Source organism: Culicoides brevitarsis, chromosome 3, assembly GCF_036172545.1.
Source record: "Culicoides brevitarsis isolate CSIRO-B50_1 chromosome 3, AGI_CSIRO_Cbre_v1, whole genome shotgun sequence".
Classification (NCBI taxonomy): Eukaryota; Metazoa; Arthropoda; class Insecta; order Diptera; family Ceratopogonidae; genus Culicoides; species Culicoides brevitarsis.
This window is the reverse complement of record NC_087087.1, coordinates 6,556,577-6,580,855: the sequence shown is the minus strand read 5'-3', so window position 1 is coordinate 6,580,855 and position 24,279 is coordinate 6,556,577. Positions and strand designations below refer to the sequence as shown.

At 23.0% G+C, this 24,279-nt stretch overlaps 1 protein-coding gene across 5 annotated transcripts in view; it reads left to right on the top strand.

The window, feature by feature from the left end:
- The first annotated feature begins 251 nt into the window (after window positions 1–251).
- Window positions 252–24,279, top strand: part of LOC134836176 (protein held out wings) — a 53,659-nt gene continuing 29,631 nt past the window's right edge. For all 5 annotated transcript variants that reach the window (XR_010162260.1, XR_010162259.1, XM_063851436.1 and 2 more), the window contains exons 1-2: window positions 252–327; window positions 1,832–2,228. Coding sequence is in view for 3 of the 5 variants with exons in the window: in XM_063851436.1 (XP_063707506.1) it covers window positions 2,099–2,228 (130 nt within the window). In the remaining 2 variants the exon portion in view is untranslated. The remainder of the gene's footprint in view (window positions 328–1,831; window positions 2,229–24,279) is intronic.

Sequence of the window (24,279 nt, the reverse complement as noted above, 5' to 3'; positions counted from 1 at the left end):
CGTTCCCATGCTTCTGTGTTAGTGTCGATCGCATGAGTTGGTGTGAGTGCCAAAGACAAAGACGAAAAATGGCGATTTTGGATGCGAGTGAAAGAGAGGAAAAATTTATTTTTAAACAAAAACATCGTCGCTGAGTGACTCGGCAGCCATGCTTTGGAATTTCGAACACAACCACACACCAACACAGACGCAGGGCAGAAAATCATGACGAATCTGTCGGATCGTGTACTCTTTTTCAGTCAATTAGTAGCATTTGAATCGTTCAGTTGTGTTCAAAAGTTTTGATCGTGCAAGAGAAGAAGAAGAAATTCCTACAAATTTATTAAAGTAATTTTTTTTTTGAAATTCTTCCTCTTGGCTCATATATATTTATAAATACGCAACGACAAAATAATAAAAAAAAAATAAAATCATCATCTCTGCAATTTGATATCAAATTAATTTTAATTAAAACATACAGAAACACATCTGGATCTCACAAAGTTTTTTTTTTCGAGACACATTTTTTTTTAATATTTTATTTGTTCGCTGCGAAGTGAGAAAAAATTAAAATCAAGTGAATTTCAGTAAAAATTGTAACATAAACATTAAAAAAAAAAATAAAAATCGCAGCCGAGAGTTACGACGAATAATTTATACACAATATCAAATAATAATAAATACATTCACATTTTTAATTTTTTTCTCTTGTATCCGTGTTGGTTCGTACATCGACGACGACGACTTGTCGACTCAAAAAGGCCGTAGTGTGCGTTGTATATAACAAGATTTTTTTTTTTGAAGAAAGTCAAGTGTACAAAAAAAAATATACCGAACTGTACGGAAGAAATTAGACAAGTTTAATTTTTTTTTTGCTTTTTTTCGGGGTAATTAGTAGCAAATTTCTCTTAATACAATATTTATGATGCTCGGAAAGGGCTTTTGTTGTGCTTTGATGAGAAAATTGCGGAGATGATGCAAAAGTTTATAAGAAAAATGTGAACAAAGGAGATTTGGTGCCAATTTTTTTTTATTGTTTTGCGGTTAATTTGTGTATTTGAAAAAAATGTCAGCTGAGATTGACAGCCAATTTTTTACGAGTTTTGTTAAGAAATTATTTTTTAATTAATTTCCGGATTTTTTTTTAATTTTAATTTTTTTTAAAATTAATTTAAGTGTTTGAAAAATTATGAAATTTAATTCAAGTTTATTATTTTTATTTTAAAAATTTTAATTAAATAAAAAAAATATTTTGATTTAAAAAATTATTATTTTAAAAAAAAAAAAAAAATAAAAAATAAATAAAATAAAAAAAAATTAAATAAAATAAAATAAAAAAAAATATATAATAATAATTTAATTTATTAATTAAAAATTGATTTTTTAGATTTTTTTATTTATATTAAAATAATATTTTATTTAAATTTCTTTAACTTTTTTTAAAAACAAATAAAAATTAAAATATTTTAAAAATTAAAAAAATAAAATAATATTAATTATTTTAATTTTTAATTTAATATTTTAAATTAAAAAATTTCAATTTAAATAATAAAATTTAATTTTAATTTAAAAAATAATTATTTAGGTTGAATATTTTTTTTTAATAATTATTAATTAAAAAATAAAATAAAATTTTATTATTTAAATTGAATTTTTTTAATTTAAAATATGAAATTCAAAATAAAAAAAATTAAATCATATTTTTTTTTAATATTTAAATAAAATTAAAAATTTAAATAATTAATATTTTTTTATTATTTAAATGTTAAAATTTTTTTAATTCAATTTATTAATTTTTTTTAATTTTATTTTTTAAAGTTAATTAATTATTTTTATGAATTTCTCATTGCAGGTAAATTATTTCAATAAAAACGCAGAAACAGAAGTGCCTTTGTGTTGTGAGATATTTCCACACGCATTAAAAAATTGAATTTATAACAATAATAAAGCAATATTATTATTAAAAAATATATAAAAATATTATTACAGAAGCAAAAAATAATAAGAGACTGTGAAAAAAATTAAAAAAATAAAGAAAACTCAGAAGTGTTTGAAGCAAAAAAATTAAAATAATAATTAAAGTAAATAAAAACAAAACACAAAAAATAAAACATACAAAATGAGTCACCATGAACAGCAACAAAGTACACAAAGTATAGCTGATTACTTAGCACAACTATTGAAGGATCGCAAACAATTGGCAGCTTTTCCCAATGTCTTCAATCATGTTGAACGACTTTTGGATGAAGGTACGTTCAATTTTTTTTCTCATAAATCTCCGCGTATATTTTTATTTTTTCTGAAATGCACGAAAAAACAACAATTTTTATTATTTTCTTTTGAAATGTATTTTTTTTGTTGTTTTTTCTTTCTTTTGTGTGAGAGATGGGCATTAAAAACATTGACAATTTATATAATTTAGACAGGATCATTAGACTGTAGGTTACATCATCTCTCTCGGAACGTTTTGAAAAAAGAGTCTTATAAGAAAATAGACGTCATTCTTTCGGTACTTGATAGTAGTTGTGATGTTTGTCTTTAGCAAACAAAAGTGATTCTTTTTTCGTCGCCTCTCTTTTTGTACATTGTTTCGTTTAACACTTTTTTAGAAGAACATTTCTTTGGAAAAATATTTAAATTTGGGATTTTATGGTTTTTGTGTCGTTTATGAGATTTTGGTATTTTTTGCTAAATTAAATTATAAAAAAAATATTTAAAAAAATTAAGTTTTTAAAGTTTTATATAGAAAATTATTTTTTTTAATAAGAAATAATTTCTGAAATTTTTTTTTTATGATAAAAATTATTAAAAATAATTAAAATTTTTATAATTAATTTTTTCATTATAATCAACAAATAAAAAATTTAATTATTTTAATTCTGAATATTGAATTTAAAAAAAAATGATTTTGTTCAAAAATATTTTTTAAAATTTAAAATATTTTTTTTTTATACAAAAATTTTATATTTTTAGTTTTAAATATTAAAAAATTAAATATTATCAAATAATAAAAATAATTTAAATTTATGAAGCTTTTTGAAATTTTATTGTCTTTAAAAATAAATTAAAAATTAATTAATTTTTATTAATTAAATTTTTTTAAATTAAAATTAATAAAAATCTTTATTTTTAAAATTATTTTTTTTTATAAAAAAATAATTAAAAGATTCTTATAAAATTTATTTTTAAATTATTTTTTAATTTTATTATTTTTTATTTATTTTTTTTATTAAAAAAATTATTTAAATATTTTTTTAATAAAATTATTTTTTAATTTTATTTAATTTTTCAAATAATTTAATTTTTTTTTTATTAAAAAATAATTTTTTAAATATTTTTTTTTTTATACAAAATTATTTTAACTATATTCGAACTTCGAAGAAAAAATAAAAATACGACTAAATATTTTCATACCTCATCCACTTAATTTTTTCACAAGTACAAATTATGCGTGTCGTCGTGTATTATTATTTAGATAATTATTAGATATGTATTCTTAGCATGTTTCGCTGGACAAGTTTTTATGTTTTTTCGAGACTTTTGTTTGTCTAAGAGACGTACATATATTTTGGAGTGTCATTATGTGGTCAACGAGTGTTTCTCGTGAATTTTCAAGTTGCTTTCTGAAGAATTTTTGCTCTTATCTCACGCACGATAAGAAAACAACAAAAAATCCGCACGAAAAAGAAGAAAGAGGAAAAAGACACGAAACAGTAGTAAAGATAGCGAAATTCAAATTTCTCGTCTAGACTTGCATCGCTAATCTCCATACATGGGATTGTGCTTACGGTAAACCTGAACTGCATACTCGAACGAAGATGATAATGAAACTTATCTCGTTCGTGTTTATCACGTAAATAATTCGCATCTGATAAGCTGAAATGCACCAAAATGCGACGTGTACAAAGTTCCGTTAAGTTTTTTTTTTGTCTTAATATGGTCTCATTGGTATTCAATTCGGGGCATTTAAAGGCAGAATCCAGTCTTTGAAGTGATTGCATAAAGAGAGAGTGAATCACTTTTATTTTGGTTTATTTTTCTCTTTATTATGAAACCTTCGTCGTCGTGGTTTCGTCGATGTCAGTGAATGAGTCTTGCTTGTGTTTGTGTCTGCTGAGTGCATTATGTACTTTTGGAATTCCGTTTATAGGCACAAACAGAAAGTTAGTAAGTCGCTTTGTGTACATGGAAGACCAACAGGTTTACGAGATGTGAGGTTGTGTTGGTGAGAGTGAGTTTCGATTCATAAAGACAAAAAAAAAATGTAATAAATAATAATAAAAGAAATCATCAAGGGATTTTATTGACTAGACAGATCCTTTTTGAAAGTTAAATTACCGATCGAGTTTTTAAATTTATTGAAATTTCGCAAAACCTTTAGTTTTAAAGGAAATTAAGAATATAGAGGGCGCTTTTTTAGCTTTTAAAATTATTTTAGAGCAAATTTCTTAAAATCTGATTTAAAACTGTGAGTCTATAAAAAAACTTGATGAACTTCTATACTTCATTGAACTCGATATCGATAGATTTGAAGAAAAAGGCTTTGTAGATGGCGCTTTTGTCATTTTAACAATGTATCGCTTTATAAAATTCTATTAAAAAGGAAGGAGAAAGATTGATTAACCAACTCTTATAGCCTTTAAAGCAGTTTAAGACTTATTATCTTTATCATGATAATTATCTTTTAAATGAGAATTCTTAAATGTAGATGGCGCTTTACTAAATTTTATCCTCAAAAATTGATATATTTTGAACTAATTCTTAAATCTCAGTTTCTTCAAAAGTAAGCAGAAGCTTTTGATTAAAAAGTTGAAGAATTTCATTCGAATCAAAATTCGTAATGAACAAAGAAAAATTTTTATAGAGGGCGCTTATGTCGTTTTAACAGTTTTAGCTCAAAAAAAGTTATTTCATGATTTGATTTTAAAGTTGATTTTTTAATTTCATGAACTTCAAGAATCAAAATCCGAAGAAAAGTTAAACCAAAAGATCCTGAAAGCTAAAATAAATTAATACAGATGGCGCTTTTTTATAAAAAAAAATATTTTTTGAACTATTGAACTTTATTTTTGAGTTTTTTACCTTCAACATAAACCTGAAAAGAAAAAAAACTCATTTTTATTGAAAAATACTTAAAATTTAAAAATCCAGAGGGCGCTTTAGCAATATTTGAAAGCTTTTTTCTCAAAAAATGTTATGTTACAAATTATTTTTAAGTCATCTGAAAATTGTTCAAACTTCAAGAATCAAAACTTGAAAAAATATGAGATTTTTAAAGGCAAATTAAATTAATCCAGATGGCGCTTTTTCATGAAAATTCATTTTTCGAATTATAACTCTTCCAATTTTTATCTATTGATCTTCAGGAGTAACCTGAAAGCAAAAAAAAAAAAAATTTTTGAAAATAATTAAAATTAAAACAATTCCAGAGGGCGCTTCAGCAGTTTTTTCACAGCGCCCCTTCCCAAAAACGGCTAATTTTCGAACTAACAAAAAATCTTTCATCATCTTATCATCTCACTTTATGCTCCGTATGACGTAGTATCATCATACAGCCTCCAATGAAATCATCGTCGCACAATAGAATTGTTAACAAATAAGACACCCATGTGAGTGAAGAGACACTAACACACCCATATGATAAAATGGGCAATGAAAAAGAATAAGAAGACCGAACGAACGAGACCTCAATTACAGTTTCTTATTCTTTTATTATTATTTTTTTCTTGTTCTTCTCTCGCATCTCGTTCTCGAATCCGGACCAAAACACTTGCATGTAGTAGGTACTCGTAGTACAGAAAACGATACCAGATCATTAGCTTCTGTAGTTTATGGAATTCCGAATAGGTCGTTCAAGTAACACTTACTCGTCTACGCTCTCGATCGTCGTCAAAGTGAAGAAGTAAACATAACGAAGAATTTTAATGATAACAAAACTTTTTTTTTCGATCTTCTATGCGCCGCGCTGTATCCGAACTATGAGAGAGTCGCGCGGGGTTATTTATAGAGACAATAAACAGACGTTTTATATAAATATAAATTGTATTATTTTATGATTTTACGTACAGCCTCGTACAGCAGTATGCTCATACACGTACAGCTATACGACATAGAACATTGCCTGCTTTAATTATAAAACTTATAAATAAATTGAAAATCCAGATTTGAATGTTTATCAACGAAGAAAAAAAGTTTCGATGAGAAAAAAAACGACGATTAGCTAATATTTTAGATTCTAATTTTATTCAAATTTATGTTAAAATCAAACAACGCGATTAGTCAGACGAGTGATTTTTTCGGACAACATTTGCAGAAACTCCTGAATGACGAGTTTTGAAAAAAAAAATGCAAATTTCAGGAAATTTTTTATTGTCTTAAAACCTGAAAGATTTGTTTGATGCATTTTTCGAAATGTTTATTGCTTCTCTATGAATATTATTATTTAAATATGTTTTTAAGACTTTTTTTCTTTGAGTGACGAAAAAATAAAAACATCTTGCAAACATGTGTTAATGGTCGTTTTGTATGATTTGGATGTGAATATGAGTAAAATAAACAGACCAGGAGAGCAATAGTTGTGCCATTTCAATAGATTTTTACGAGTAATTTCAATGGAAGTGACGTGAAATTTTGAGATGAATGAAAATTTGTCCATCCGAAGAAAGATTTTTAATTAAAAATTAATTTTTTATAAAAAAATATTTTAATTTCACATTTTTTTAAAAAAATAATTTTTTTTAAGTTTTTTTCAAAAAAATTTTAAAAATTAAGAAATTAAAAAAAAATATTTTTTTAAAATTTGTTTTAAAAATTTAAATTAATTTTTTTCTAATTTTTTTTAAATTTTAGATCTTTAAATAATTAAAAGAATTAAAACTTTTAATTATTTTTCCTTATAGAAATTTCTAAAAATTAAATAAAATATATTTATTTTTAATTTATTAAAAATTTTATATTTTTTTAAAATATTTTTAAAATTTATTTAAAATAAAATTTTTAAATAATTTTTTATTAATCATGTTAAAATTATTTTTTCAAAATTTATTTAAAATTATTAATATAAAAATTTGGAAAATAATTTAAAAAAATTATAATATAATAAAAAATTAAATATTTAAATTTTAAGTACAAATTTAAAAATAAAATTAATAAATAAATAAATAAAATTATTTTTTTTTAATTTTTAAAAATTTGCTTAAATGCTTAAAAATTTATTTTTATAAAAATATGTAAAAAAAATAAAAAGTTTTTAATAATATTAATTTTTTTATTATTTAAATATTTTTTTTATTTTAAAAAGAATTAATAATATTGAGTAAAATATTGAATGAAATAAATTAAATAAATTAATTATTTTATTAAAAATTTTATTAAAATAAATAAAATTAATTAAAATTATGAAAAAAATAAAATGCACTCAAATCCCTTCACTAAACTCTCAAAAAAACAACATTCCAAACAGTAGGAGAAAAACCCGAAAAACACATCCAAGACATTTTATTTATAAATTTTTATGATGAGTACCTCATGTTCTACAAGAGTGTCGGAACAACCATCTTAAAAATTTGTAACAAATTTCCTCAGACCTACTACTAATGCATTCATACACGAAACAAAATACGAGGAGGGCAAATCCCTCATTATGTCACATGCGAAGAAAAAACGCATTCATAAGAATTTTTAGATGAAGTCAAACTGGGTGTGTTGATGGAAATACGGGTAACGACACGCATTAAAATTGTTTTGATTATCTCTTCGGAACGTGTGTCTGAGGGTTAATTTAACACTCGTGTGTGTGAAATTAGGGGAGGACTTTATTTCACGGCGACGCTTAATGGAGTCAAATGCTGGTCCATTAAAATCTACTTTCACAGGATTTTTTTTTCTTTATTTTTATTTATTGGGAAAAAAGTAGATTGCAAGCCCTGATAATTTCTGAAAAAAAAAAATTAAAAGTCAGTCTAATAAATAAATATTTTTTTTTTTCGCCGAGAGACAGATAAACTAATAAACGATCGAGAGCTATAAGTCACGTTTCATTGAACAAAAAAGTACAATTTTTCTACGTACTCGAAAAGTTATTCTTTGGCTGGGCAAATCAATTGTAAATATTTCCTGTGTGTAATGATCAGCAGCGTTCTTCATGCTTCAATTTTTATTATTATTATTTTTTTTTTAGTCTGATTCAATCGACATCATGAGAGACATGATAATTAGAGGTCGAACAAACGAAAGATGACAATGTACCTTTAACCTTATTCTTTCGTTTGTGGAGCTGTCTTACGATTTTTTACTCATAATAGCAAGTAATCAGCAGGTTAAGCCACGAAAAAGACGTAATTAGAAAATTATTATTATGGGTTAATTTTAGGCGGAGGCAATTAACGAAAATGTTTCATGTTTTTGAAATTTTTTACTTCAGAGATAATTTTTTTTAAAGTTAAAGTATGAAAATTTATTCAAAAATGTCTTAAAACCTTAAAAAGAGGAAATTTATTAAAAAATTTAAAAAAAAAGTACTGATTTAACTTAAAAAATTTATCAAAAAGTCAAAATTTGAAAATCGCTTTTTTGCTAATTCAAACAAAAATTAATTTAAAATATTTTTTAAAATTTTATTTGAAAAAAATATTTAAAGTTTAATATTCAATTTTAAAAAAATAAATTAAAAATAATTTTAATTAAAAAAAATAGTGAATAATTTTTTAAAAATTTTTAATAATTTAAAATTAATTAAATTAAAATTAAAAAAGTTAAAAATTAATTTAAAATATTTTTAAAAAATTATTTTTAATTAAATTAACATTTTAATAAATTTTTCGAGTTAATAAAAATTAAATTAAATTAAATTAATTTTAATTTTTTTAAAAATTATTAAAAAAAAAAAATTAAAAATTTCTTAAAATCTTCGAAAATTAAAAAATCATGAATTTATATTTAAAATTTTAATAGAAAATATTTTTTTTTAATTTTTAAAAAATTTGTAAAAACTTTTCCATTTTAATCAACCTAAAAAAAATCTCAAATTTAATGAGAAATTATTTGACGAAATTTTTTAAATTTATTTTTATGACTGAATGGTTGCCCAATCCAACTCTCTCGCGATTCAGGTGAATGACTCTTCTTCATACCGCTACACAAATTCTCTCAAGGGGTGCATACTTAATTTCCTTTTACGTTTTTAGATACAATTTTGTCTAACAAAAAATAACACAAAATTATCTGAGTGTGTGGGAATCGTGTCATTATTCATTTGTTATTTTTATTATATTTTAATATTATTATTATTATGAGACCCAAACAAATAAAAGTAGCTTTGGTAAATCAGTTCAGGCATGCTTTTGTATACGAAAAAAAAAAATAAAAATAAAATAAATGTAAAAGGAAACAGCGTAACAATCGTAAATAAATATAAAACTTGCTTCTGATTAGCGTTTTGAAGAATGATTTACTTACGACGACGACGTGCATGCGCTGTAAATGGTAACGCCTCCTCTACAAAAGCAAAAAAAAATTATATCAAAACTAAAACGGTTAGAATTGCATTTTTGCAGTTGCCTTTGATGGAAGTTGAGAATTCCTACGTAAGTTACCTTGATGATGATGATATGATGATGTTGTTATGCAAGGCGGGAAGAGGCGAACGATTCAACAGCTGAAAGGCGATTTAAAGAGCTTTTATTTTCAAGTTTTAAAAGATTTTGACATGACTTTGGAACAAACTTTCGAAGAATCTAAAAAGAATATCTTTCGAAATTGAAGTTCATTCAATTCAAAAAAACAAAATTTTACTCAAAAAAAAATTTTAAAAAATATTTTCTGAGTAAATTTTTTTTTCTTTCTTTGAGTTGAATGAACTTCAGTATAGGAAGATATTCTTTTCAAATTTTTCTAAAAATTTCTTCCAAAATCAATTGAAGTCTTGTAAAACTTGGAATTGGTCGTCCAAGAAACACCTGGCGACGCTCCACACTCTCAGAAGCCAACATCATCAGAGAGGGTGAGGGGCAGATGACTAACCTCTGGGATCTGAAAGATCTTGCGAATCGAAACCAATGGCGACAATTCGTGGACCGCCTTTGCTCAAATGAGGTCTCAAATCTTCGAAAGAGACTTGCGTAAAACTTTGGAATTAAGATTTTCAAAACTTCAAAAAAACAAAATTCAATAAAAATTTTGACAGGGATTTGAGAATGAAGAAGTTTGCGTCAAACCATCATGAACTCTCAACTTCAAAGGAAGTCGAGAGTCTCTTAACGTTTCATTGAATCCATCAGCAGTTTGAATATCAGAACCTCAATGAATCCAACTTTGACAGTTTCAAAAGAATCAAAAAAGCTTTAAAGTTTGGAATTTGGGAGATCCTTTCATACTCAAAATCAATCCTTGAGAATGAAAGGATAGCTCAAATTCCAAAAATCGATCCCATTGATTCTCTTGAAACTTCAAAGTTGGATTCCTCGAGGTTCTGATCTTCAACAGAACTTCACTGATGGATTCAATGAAACTTCAAGAGACTCTCGACTTCCTCGAAAACTTGTAGAAGTTGACAGCTTCATGATCTGTCTGACGCAAACTTCGGCGCCATCATCACTCAAATCTCCGCCAACTCAAGGCAAACCGTACAACTAATCAATCTAATAAACTTCTTGTTGTTATTAAAGTAACATTATACACTTCTTTACATGGACATTGATCTGCAAAGTGGTTGTTGTTGTTGTTGTCTGTTGCTTATTGCACATTGTGCATTTGCAATTAGATAAACCATAGTTGAGACGACGACAACAATTCCAATCGCCATATTTGACGAGATTTGCCTGACGTCCATTTTTGGCACATCTATGCTTGCTTTTGGATTGATTGGCTTCACTCGATTATTATTATTATTATTAAATTATTATGATTGCGACAGAATTGCAACATCATTAAAGGAAAAATAATGCTCAAGACAATTTTCGCATTAACATACAATTAAATTAGAATTTGAAATATTTTTGTAGTTATCCTCAAATGGTCATCGTAATTACAACTATACAGAAAAATATTTAGGGTGCAAGACGACAAGACAATCAAAGTCAAAAATGTTGTCATGCCTCAAAGATTTTAGACCTCAATATCGAAGCAACCCTTGTTGAATTTTTTTTTTAAAAATAGTTAAAATTTTTTCCCTCAGAAATAAAAAAAAAGTAGCGACAATGTTCCAACCAGTTGATTATTAGCATAATAATAAAACATAGAGTCTCACAATGTTGCGTATGTGAATTGTAGAGACGGAGCAACAAGCATGTGAACGATAAAGACATAACAACAGGTAGTTATAATGATGTTGAATTCTTTTGTATATATCAAGTTGTTGTTGTTGTTTTTGTTTTGTTGTTACACATGTGAATGTCCGACTAACTATGTTTTTGTTTTTTTTTCTCTATCCATTGAAAGGTTGGAGATTCTTCTTTCTGAAATTTGTAGAGTTAATAACCTATGAAGGTGTGAATTCAGTTTTCCTTGTTTTTTATCTTTGATTTTTCAATTAAATTTCATCAATTTTGAGTTCAATGAGTTTTTTATAGATATATCGAAAAAAAAAATATTTTATAAATTAAATTAATATTTTTTTAATTATAAAATAATATTAAATAAAAATAAATTTTAATTAATTATTTTTATTTTTTTTTAATTAATAAAAAATAAAAATTTTATTAAATTATTCAAAATTTTGTAACAAATAAAATTTTAAGTCCAAAAAAATTGTTTTGCAATTTTTTTAAAATTATAAAATAATTTTTAAATTGATTATTTACTTTTATTAATAATTAATAACATTTTTTTAAATTAAATAAAATTTTTGTAACAAATAAATTTTTGTGATAAAAAAAATTTTTGTAGTCGAAAAATTATTAAAAAAAATTATTCTAATATTTGAATATTTTTTAAAATTATAATTAAAATGAAAAATTTAAATTAATTAATTAAATTAAATTTTAACTTTTTATTTTAATTGTAATTTAAAAATAACGAAAAATTTAAAAAATAATTTTAAGGCATATCTGTAAAACTTGACATTTATCAAAAAATGAACTAAAATAATTTTTTTTACATTTTAGTGCTTCTCATTTCACAATTTGATACTCCTCATTATAAAAGACTATCAAAAAGCTGCTTTTATAGGTATTTTAAATCATGAGGAGTATCAAATTGTGAAATGAGGAGTACCAAAATGTAAAAAATCAGTATTTTGAAGAGAAAAGGCTATTCACGTAGAGTTTCTAATTGATAAAAATCCTTTAAGAGTATGAAAATTTTTATCTGAACCTTGAGGAGTACAAAAATGAGAAAATCGAAGAAATTTGTACCTGAGGAGTATGAAAATGTGAAACGACCCATAAAGATAGGTCAAATTATCAATCTTTAACCCAAAACTAATCAATAAACTTGCCTCCATCTAACCATTACAAAAAATCCATGAACGAAAGTACAAGTCAGACAAAACTCGCCGGTTACTTTTTTTTCACAACTGACGTACTTTCGGATGATGAAAGTAAAAGCTACATTGCAACAAATAAAAAATAAAAACAACAACAAACAAGGAGAAAATCTTACTCAAGCATGTCATAGAGAAGAGGAAGTAACTCTCCGCGTACAGTACACACCCATTCACATGTGATATACATAAATTTTAATGTAGGCTACAAAACCAAGCCATTTCATCAACAACAACAAAAAAAATCATGCAACGCGATTAAATTACGTCGAACAGACGCACACACACCTGACTAATGATTTTTTTGTTGTTGTTAAACATTCGAGTTTATGAGCAAAGCAAGCGAGCGAAATGATTCAATGACTTTTCATTCAATTCCGAGCTGATTATGATGCCGATGAAGAGAAGATAATAATCGGAAATACACCTTCTTTTATTTAATTTAATTGTATCGATTAAAGAGACAGAGAGAGTGAATGAGCTTACGCAAGACGGAGCGAAGTAAGGCAAGGTATGCCACTTAATTTTTTTCTCTTTGGTAACGTGATTCAGAATTTATTAATGTTTTCGTTTCTATGATGATCGACACTTGTTTTTGAGACTTTTTTTTTCTTTCAAAAGAAACCATGAATTAATTTTAATGATGACGCGTTGTGACGTTTCGGTTTGTTTGACTCTTCAGTAGATGATGATGAGCTAATAGATTTGAGTTTGAAGTGAAGATCAAACAAACTTGGATTTTTTTTTTGTTCTTTAAAAAAAATATGTTTCATTAATGGATATTTTTGACGAGATAGTCAATTTATGATGAAGAAAAGCATAAGAATTTTGACATTTGACAGCTGTCAAAATTTTGTTTGTCAATTAGTGACATTTTAAGGCTTAGAATTACATTTAAAATTCATTAAGCTTTCAAAAACTGACAGAATACAATTTGAAATTTACAGTTATAACGAAATTTGACATTTTCGTAAAAATTTTGACAGCTGTCATATTTGAATTTTTTAAAATTTCCGTTAAAAAATAAATTATTTTAAAATTATTAAATATAAAATTATTTATTTAATTTAATTAATTTTTTAAAAAATTAATTAATAAAAGAAAATAATTATTTTATATTTTTTTTATAATTTTTAAAATATACCTAATTAAATATAATATTTTTAAAATTATAAATAAGCTAAATTAATTATTTTGTTTAATTATTTAATTTAAAAGAATTAATTAAATTAAATCGAAATTAAATAAGAATATTTTTTTTTATTTTTAAAAATATTTTTATTTATTTTTGATTTAGAAAAAAAAATGTTTTAAAAAATTAATAAAAGAAATTTTATTTGATTAAAATTATTTTAATTTTTTTTATGTAATTAATAAAAATAATTAATTAAAAAAAGTAAATAAATTTTTTAATATTTAATTTTAATCATTAAAATAATTATTTATTTATTAATTAATAAAAATAATTTATTAATTAATTTAAATATTATTTTTATAATTTAAAAAATTTCATAAAAATTTCAAAATAATTTTTTTCGTCTAAAAAATAAAATTTCTTATCACAAAAAATTAATTTTGCTACAAAAAATTTGTTTGACGACGAGTGTCAAATATTAACGCCGCGAGATATTTGCTAATTTTTCAGATTTTCGACTTGTTTGAACTACAAACAACATTATTTGCACTTCAATCGTGTTTGTTTGTTACGAAAGAGCACTCCACGGTCAATCTCTTTTCAACTAATCTTTTCAAAAAAAAAAAAAAAAAAAAAAAACTTTTATTTCTCAGAAGTCTTCTTTGACAATGACAGCTCGCATGAAAAAAAGCATTGGCATGGCAAAACAATAACCGTTATTAATTACAAACCCAGACCCAGTTCAATCTACGGCACAGCGCAATTTAGAGTACAATTTATTGCTATTACGACGATGATGATGTTACAATGCCTCGCTACTGTACAATTTTTATTCATTGAACTAGAGAGCTTTTTTTGTTGTTGAATGAATTGAATAGCGACACAGTCCCATGTGAACGTATGATTTTGCTTTTAATTATAAACATATCGCACATATTGTGTCAGAATTGAGTACATCGCGTGCATGCTACATAAAAAAATGTATACATAACATCTGGTTTTGTTCATTCTTGACGCTTTTTTTCACAAAGCAGAAAAAAAACAAGAAATAGAACTGTTAGATAAACAGAGAGAGAGCGATGATGATGACCAATAGGGCAAATAACACAAATTCAATATGGAACGAGTTTTTACTAATGATGAGATAATTTGTAATTTTTAAATCTAATTTTTCGCCTTTTTTTCTTGTATCTCTTTTTAGGTAAGCAAATTGGATGAAGAAATTATTCGTAAGACCTATCCCTCTCTAATTGGCGTTATGTGGTTCGTACAAAAGCATTTTTTATATACGTTTAATTAGAAACGTATTTGTTGTAAAAATAGTGAGTGTATGGAAAAAAAAGTTGGAATTAAATTTAATAGGAGAAAATTCTATTATATAGTGAATGTAGTTAGTGAAATGATTGATTCAATGAACTTTGTTCAGTATTTTTTTTTTCGTACTGTTCGTGTGATTTTTTTTTCGAGAGAAACATTTGAAGGGTCATTATTACTTTTTTTTGTTAAATAAAATTAAAATTATATATTTTTTTATTTAAATAAAAAAAATCATTTAAAAATTATTTAAATAAAATTTTAATTAAATATTAATTTTAAAGTTGTTTTTATAGTAAATTAATTATTAAATAAAATAAATCAATAAAAAATTAATTTTATTTAATAATCAAAAAATAAAATAATTTAAATAATAATAATTAAAATAATTTTAAAATTTGTACATTTATTTTTTTATTTTTTTTTCCTTATGGATTTTTTTATTATTTAATTAAATATGACATAAAGTAATCATAAATAATATTGAGAAAAAATATAATACTAAAATAAAATAAAATTGAATAATATCGTATAGAATTAAAAAAAAAATTATTTTTAATAAAAAAAACTTAATTTAATTTAAAATATTTTTTAAAATAAAAATTAATTTTTACATAAAATTTTAATTAAAAAAATACTTTTCGAATGAATTTAATTTAAATATTTTTTTTCTTAATTTTAATAAATCTATTATACTTTTTTTTAATGATTTTTTATTTTTTTTTTAAATAAAATTGTTTTTAAAATTATTTTTATCAAGTTTAAATATTTTTTTTAATTAAATTAATATAATTAAATAATTGTATTTTATATTTTTTTAATTAATTTTTATTAATTTATTTAATTTTATTTTATTTGTTTTAAAAAAAATTTTGTATTAATTAGTACCAAAAAATCATTTTAACTTAATAAAAATTAATTTATGAACAACTTTATTAAAAAAAATTATTAAAAAATCATAAAAGTATATTAAATTAATTAAAATTAAAAAAAAATATTTAAATTGATTTATTCGAATATTTATTTTTTTTAAATTTAATAAAAAAATTATTTTTTTAAATTTATTTAAAACTAAATTCAAATTTATTTTAAAAAATATTTTTAATTGAATTAATATTTTGTATTTATGACTAAAATAATTATTTATTAAATTTTATTTAATTATTTAATTTATATTTTTATTTTTTTTATAATATTTTTTATTAATATTATTTATTATTAATATATCATATATAATGCGACTAATTTATTAGTTACAAAATTTGCTGAGCAACTAAATAAGCCTCATTCACACTATTAAACTTCAAATCACGAATCAAAGCCACTTTTAAAGACAAACAAAAACATCTCAATATAACTAAGCAAAAAAATAAATATAAAATTTTTGCATATTCCAACAATAATCATAAAAAAAGTTAATGCCTTACACTTCAAACTTCACTTTAACAGTTTAAAAATTTTAACACACTTTTTGCATAGACCGCCAGTTTTATTATTTTTATGATTATTATTAGTTGATATATGTTTCCAGCGTCGTAAAAACGACGTCATTTCGCAAAAAAAAATAAAACTAAACTAAAAAATATGCTTCTAAAATTTTTTTTTGCATATTTATATTTATGATGTTATTCACAAGTCATATTTTGTTAAGAAAATATTTAATAATAAATAAAAATAATAATAAAAAAATGCATGTGTGAAACAAAAACAAGCAAAAAAATACGGAATTTGAACAATATGATATTTTTGTGTCAAGAATGTTTTTTTTCTTTAAATTTCTTGTCAAGAAACTGTCAGGAAATATGAAAAATTGAATTTTCGCAATAATTATATAAGTTCAAAAAAATTTTTTTTTATTTATTTAAAAAAAAAATATAAAAAATGGGTCAGCAACTGAAAAAAAAACTGCGAAGATGAAAAAGATAAAAAATTTCCTTTTCCGAATGTCTTTTGTTCTTCGACCGTTTTTTGCCTTTTTCGTTCGACAATTCCAGTGCAAAGCAAACAAAACGAAATAAAAGCAGCACGTAAGAAAGATAAAATAATTAAATAATAATACTTGGAACAATAAATGCTCATGTTCCATATTTATTTACCTTTTTTCTCTGTATTTTGACACCATTTTCTGTCGTCTTCTTCGCTTGGCACGACATCGTCTCAACGTCGTACCGTTATAAATATTTTTCCATTCTTGTCGTAATGCACTTTTTTTTCCAACAACGCCCTGTTGTGCTCTTTTTCGACTTGCTTTCTTATGTTCGTTCGTTGCGTTATCGTGAATTGCATGTTTCAAGTGCATCCCGATGATTGATAGTCGAGACGAGATTTTTGTTTATTTTTTTTTCGCGACGAGACACGATGGAGATTTCGAGATTGAGTGTTAAAGTGTCATCGATTGTCATAATTTTCGCATAAAAATGACAACTTTTAGCCACAAAGAAGTGAATAAATGATTGTCATTAAATTCCTTTTAAACGCTCGATGATCGTCCTACTTTTGCTTAAAAAAATATTTTTTTTTAAAAATAAAAAAAAAAATTAAATAAATTTTATTGGCGTGTCTTTGATCACTTTAGAGCATAAAAAAATAATTATTGTCAATTTAAACAATTCAATTAAAAAAAAATCTTATTCGGCAAACTTTAAACAAGCGACGTAAGTGGTTATTATATTGTGGCCAAAACAACAATTCTGAATGAAGTAGATTACGCGACGTTATTAATGAAATATAATTTTATTGCAAATTGCATGCAAAACATGGGCGATTAGATAGTGAATAGTGCTTTTGAGTAGAATTTGTTTGTAGGTTGTGGTGTCCTTTGCGCTGTCTATTATTTTGATTATTATTGAAGTTGGTGCAAGGTAATGGGAACAACTTACGGTGACATTGGCAATGGATGGAAATGATTTAATTTAAATTTTTATTATTTAAATAAATTAAAATAAATAGTTAAAAATAAAAAAATAAATAAATTTAAATAATTAAAAAAATTAAAAGTTTTAAAATAATTTAATTCAAAATTGAATTTTAATAAAATTAATTTGAAAAAAAATATTAATTAATTAATTTATTTTTTTAAATTTAATTTAATTTCATAATTTAAATTTAAATAATTAATTTTTTAAATAAATTAAATTAAAATTTTATTTTAAAATTAATCAAATTTTAATTTATTTAAATTTATTTAATTTTAATTTTTTTATTTAAAAAAATAATAAATTAAATTTTTTTTCAAATTTAATTTAATTTAAAATTTTAAAAAATTATTAATTTTTTAAATTTAATTATTTTTTTTAATATAATTATTTTTTGAAATATTATTTTTATTTTAAATAAAAAAAAAATAATTTGATTTAAATAAATTCAAATTAAAATTTTTTTATTTTTTTATTTTTTATTTAATTTTATTATTATTTATTTTTTTTTAATTTTTATTTTTAATAATTTAATTTTTTTTAAATTTAATTTTAAATTTAATTTTATTTTTTTTAAATAAAAAAACATCAGAAATTAAAAATAAAAATATTTATTTGATTTTAAAATTATGAATTTATTTTTTTCTTTTTTTTTTGACAAATAAAAAAAATATTAAAATTAAAATATTCCAAAAACATTTAACGAAACGACTTGAAATTTGTTTTTTTTTATTGACCAATTTGTCTTTACTAATTTTTTTTGTATTTCAAAAACATTCTAATCTATTTAAATGCACAAAACCAAAAAAAAAAACATAATAATCTGTGGCAACTCCTTTAAAACAATCAGCGACCTTATTGACCTGTCATCGCCGTCATTCAAATCATCAGTCAAATAAAAACCAGTTCTCACTTTAATCCACACTCCGTTTTATTTTTATTAATTTTTTGCATTCTGTTCGCCAAAAGTCGCACACAACAATTCATTAAAAGCTAAAAATCATAATAAAAATAATGATAATAATGAAATCATCACTTCAAACAAACGACACCGCAGCTACTTACTCATTTGTAACACCAACCAACTGCCAACTGCCGAATGCTGTTCGCGACGACAAATCATCAAAAAATATCGTAATTTGCCATTCTATTATTATTTTACAAGTTTTCAATAAAATTCAATGAATAGAAGAGACAATAAAGTGCGCCGTAGAGTAAATAATAAAAAAAAAATAATTTATAACGCATACTAATTAAGCTTCGAATTCATTCATTGTGTGTTTTTTTTTTTCATGTGAATTTGCCAAAAAACATTCATCACGACTGTTTGTTTGGAGTTGGTTGGAGATCAAATCGATGTCATATGTCACATTATATGACTGTGTTTCGCGTTTTTAGTGTAACGCATTTTATGGGAATTTTATTTAAAAAAATGTTTATTTTGGGTATTTAAATGTCTGTGATTTGTTTTAATTTATTAATGAAAAAAAAAAATAAAATCGAAAATATCTAAAAATATTAAAATTATAAAAAAAAATTAGATAAACATTTATTTAAAAAAATTAAATCGAAAAATTATTAAATTAATTAAATCTAAAAATTATTAAAAAAAAAATTAAACAAAAAACTTATTTAAAAAAATTATATAAAAAAAATATTTAAATTTAAGTAAAAATTAATTATTTAATTTAATATTTTTATTTAAAAAATAAATATTTACAAAAACGCATTTTTTTAATTTAAAATTTATTTTTTTTTTATTAATATATTTTAATCATGAATAAATTTTCAAAATAATTTTTTTTTTAAAAATTTGTGAAATTAAATTTTTGGCCGTTTTTAATTTATTTTTTTTTTATTTTATTATTATTTGAAAGTTTCCCATATGAATTTAAATAATTATTAATTTTTTAAAAATAATTTTTACGATAAAATTTTAAAATAAATTAATTTAAACTTCAATTTTATAAAAAAAATATTTTAAGCTAATTAAATTTAAAATAGCAAAAATTTTAAAATAATAATTTTTAACAAAAATAAATTTTTTTTAAAGCAAATATTAAAAAATTAAAATAAAAAAATAATAATTATTATTTTACAATATTTTTTTAATTTAAAAAAAATAAATTAAAAATTATTTAATAAAATTAAAATATTTTAGAAATTAATTATTTAATTAAATAAATAAATAATTTTTAAATTATTAATTTTTTATTATAATTAATTACCAAATAAATAATTAATTAATTATTAATTATTCAAATTAAATTTTAATTTTAATTAAATTAAAAATGTGCCAAAATTTACATTTTCACGCTAACTTTTAAATCTCAGTATTTTTGTTTTTTTATTTTTCATTCCCGTCAGATATGGGCATTTATTATAATTTTAAACAATATCATGCAAGCAAATATGTTTTAATTTGGTCATGTACTTAATGTCTGTATTATTTGCTGTCGCAGTAATTCACACGGTGATTTTCATTGCATGATTGTCATTTTTATGCTATTTGTCCATTAACGGAATATGTTCACAAGTCTTTGTTTTTCGCTGAATTGCGCGCGGTAGCTGTTATGTTCTTTTTTTTTTATTCATTTATTACTTTATTATTAATAAAAGTATGACGGGGTAAAAAAATGAATTAAAAGCCTTACAAGTCGCTGTTTGTTTTTTCTCGAAAATTCGCCATCTGAATCTTTTGGCGGCAATTTCACGCAAAATTCGTGCAGTTATCAGCTATTTTTCGCACTAGTTTCGATAGTTTCGCGCGAAATATTGTAACGTCACATGTTTTAATGATCCAGTTTTGATAGAATTGCCATTAACGTGTGTCGATGTGATCGGATGGTGTATGTCGCTTTTAAATCGCGACTTGACACAAATTAATTTTTTTGCGCTGCTGCCTTAAGTACCGTTATCTTGGGCATGTTAAAGTGATTTTTTGTCATTTTTCTCCCGATTTGGGCAACGACAGCGACTGGATCTGGACACCATCTGAGCCGAAAGTTCGTTGCCTTTGTGAAAGTTTCGTTTTTTTTTGTGAGAAAATGAAAAACATCCTTCTTCCGTTGAACATTTTTTTTGTTGATGTTTAAAATTGAAGCTTATGTAAACATCGAGAGACTTTCAAACGTAAATAAATTGAAATAAAAAAAAATTAAAACACGCGTCATTAAGTGATTAAACAAATTTTTTAACATCTTAACTTAAAAATTTTGATAATTTATGCATGTTACGGCGATTCAAAGATATTAAATGTCAAAAAAAAAAATTTTTTTTTTCAATAAACTTGTTTAAAAAATGCGTTTGAGAAGACACATTGTCAATAAATTCCCAAAAAACACGAGAAGGTGTGCCAAAAAAATTCAGTATTTAAAAAAAATCGTAATTTAATAACTTTTCGGATATATTTCACTCCAAATTCCGCTTAAAAAATGTCATAAAATTCCCAAACTGGGGACTTTTTATTGCTCGCCAGACCAAAACAACTTCCAGAAATAGATTTTTATCAGTTTTTTGTCACTTTTTCGGTTCAACCTTCGATTTGAGACTGCAACAAAGTGTACGAGAAAAAGTCGTTCGAACATCATAAAAACGTCAAAATGAGTGATTATCATTTAAATTTGTTGTCGAGTTGTGGGAGACAACGTCATTATGTGGCTCGTTCAAGGTTGCCAAGCGACAACGCGTGGAGGAGTCATGTCCAACTGCGTTTCAAAGCTCGCTGTACTTGAAGCTCTTTTGTGTAGGCGAGTGGTTCTATTATTTTTTTTTTATTTTTTTCTATGAATGAACTAATGACGAAGCTGAGACTCATCCAAGTTGGCTATTCTTAGTAATATTTTAAATTTCTTTGTTACTGAGAAAATGTGTCACAATATTGTTGAATCTTTTTTTTTCGTTTTTGGCAAACAACAAGTCTTAAAGCTATTTCCGGTGTGTGATAAAATACTCAAGGTACGTGTTTGAATTTTTTGTATTGAGTGAAAAGAAAATTTTTTTCGTTGTTTATTCATGTTGTCAATTCATTTGATGGTTTCATACGAAAAACTGCATTAAAATTTATAATAAAAATTATTATTTGAGCGCATTTTAAAAAAAAATTCTTAAAAAATATTTTTAAATAAATTTTTAATCTTACACAAAAAAAAAAATAATGCAAAAATTTTAAAAATTTGTAAAAAAAATTATGAGATAAATTTTTGGCAACCCTGTTTACAATAATTTAATTGTTTAATTTTTGTATTAAATTTTTTAAAATTTAATTTATTTTTAATAACTTAAATTTATTTTTTAAAAAATAAAAAAAAATTTAGCTTATTTTTATTTTTTTTCAATTATTTTTTTTTATTAGTGTTTGAATAATTGGCAACCCTGTTTTTCAAATTTTTATATCAAAATTGAATTTTTTATTTTTTAGTGAAAACTTATTCAAAAATTCTATTTTGAAATTATTTTTAAAAAAATTGTAGAATTTTGAGAATTTAAAATCTGTCACTTTCAGAATAATTTTGATACAGGGTTGCCAAGAATTAATTTTTATTAAATTTTATTAGTTTAATTTAATTAATTTTTTAAATGAAATTTAAATTAAATTATTAAATTAATTTATTTAATTTATTTATTAAATTTTTAAATAACTATTATTTTTTTAAATTTTATTAATTTAATTTAATTAATTATTTAATAAATAAAAAAAAATAAGAAAATTAAATAAATTAAATTTTTCTATTAAAAAATTAATTATTTTTTTTAATTTTTATTCATTTAATTTATAATAAAAAAAAAATAAATTTTTAAATTAATTTTCAAAAAAAAATAATTAATTTTTTTATTATTTTAATTAACTTCGTAAAAAATTAATTTCACACTTTTCAAAGAAAAAAAATTATTTTAAAAGTAAATAAAAAAATAAAATCAAATCGATACAAAAAAAAAATATTTTAGCGCACATTTAATTTGAATGAAAATGCATAAAATTCGATCGACTTGGCATAACGCGTGTGTGGGCTGACAGATGTATAATGATGCGCGTGCTGTGATTAATATCAACATTTTTACATTGCACAAACAAATAAAAAAATAAAACAAAAGAGCAAAATTGAAAAGCTCGCGATATTTTTGCATCATCACGGCGCACATTTTGTAACTTTACCGATCGTTCGGTAGATGTGCTTTGAATTCGTTCGCGTGGAGTTAAGGTAGCTACGACACCCTTTAAACATCTTTTCATTGAATTTCCACCCACTTAATTATTGCCGTGCGTCGCATTGTGAGTAATAAACAATTTGATTGGATAATCGGCGCGCTGATTGTTGCCTCAAAACAAAACTAACAACAACGACATCATCTGTTTCACGCAAACAAATTACCGCGGCGACGACGACGACGGCGACAGCAACAGGTTGAGAATTACTTTGTGCGAATATTTCGCAAGAATTTTTAATGACTTTTGTAAGAAGAATGAATGTTACTGTTTTGCATAATAATCTCTTTAAATTTGTTGAATATTAATTTTTGTCGATTTTCTATTTTTTTTTGTTGCTGCTTCGATTGTTTGACTTTGGGAGGCAGTTTTGCTGCAGAATTTTTTTTTTCGTGGGTTTGGCAATTTTTTTGTCATCAGTTTTATCATTTGCGAGAGTTGAGCTTCCTTTGTCACGAAATTGAGTCACACATTTCCTGTTTTAATTGTCTTTTGGGTCTCTCGTTATGTCATGATGCGGCGCTCCCTTCCCAGAAACTTCTTTCTTGAAAAAGCTGAAAAGAAAAAATTTGTGAGATATTGAGAAAAGTTGTCGTTAAATTTGGAATTTGAGCGTATTTTTATTGGTTTTGAGAGAATTTTCCAATTTTTTGTATTTTTACTTCTTGCAACTTGTTTAAAATTTTATTTTAAATTTTTTAATTTCATTCTATTTTTTTTAATTTTCACAAGTTTTTAATTTTTAAAAAGTTTTAAAAAAAATTTTTTGAAAACTTTAAGGAATTTTTTTCTTTTTTATCAAATTTTAATTTTTTTAAAATTCTTTTTATTTTATATTTTTGTATTTTAAATTTTTTTTCAAATTTTTTTCATTCTCAAAAATTTTTCTTTATTTATAATTTTTCTTGAATTTTTTGAATTTTTTTATTTTTTAATTAATTAAATAATTTACTTTATTAATTAATTTTTCTATTTTTAATTTTTAGAATTTTTTCACAAATTTTCTTAATTTTCTCAAATTTTAAAAATTTTAAAGTCTTAAGTTTTTTTTTTTTTTTCAATTCTATTTAATTAATATGCTGTCGTAATTATTTCATTTTCCTCGAGTTTTCCTATTTTTTAAAATATTATCATGATTTTTCTCATCTTTTTGAAATTTTTCTAATTTTCTTTAAGTTTATTTGATTCTTTTAAATTTTTATTAAATTTCGTCAAATAAATTAATTTTTTTTAATTATTCAAATTTTCCAAT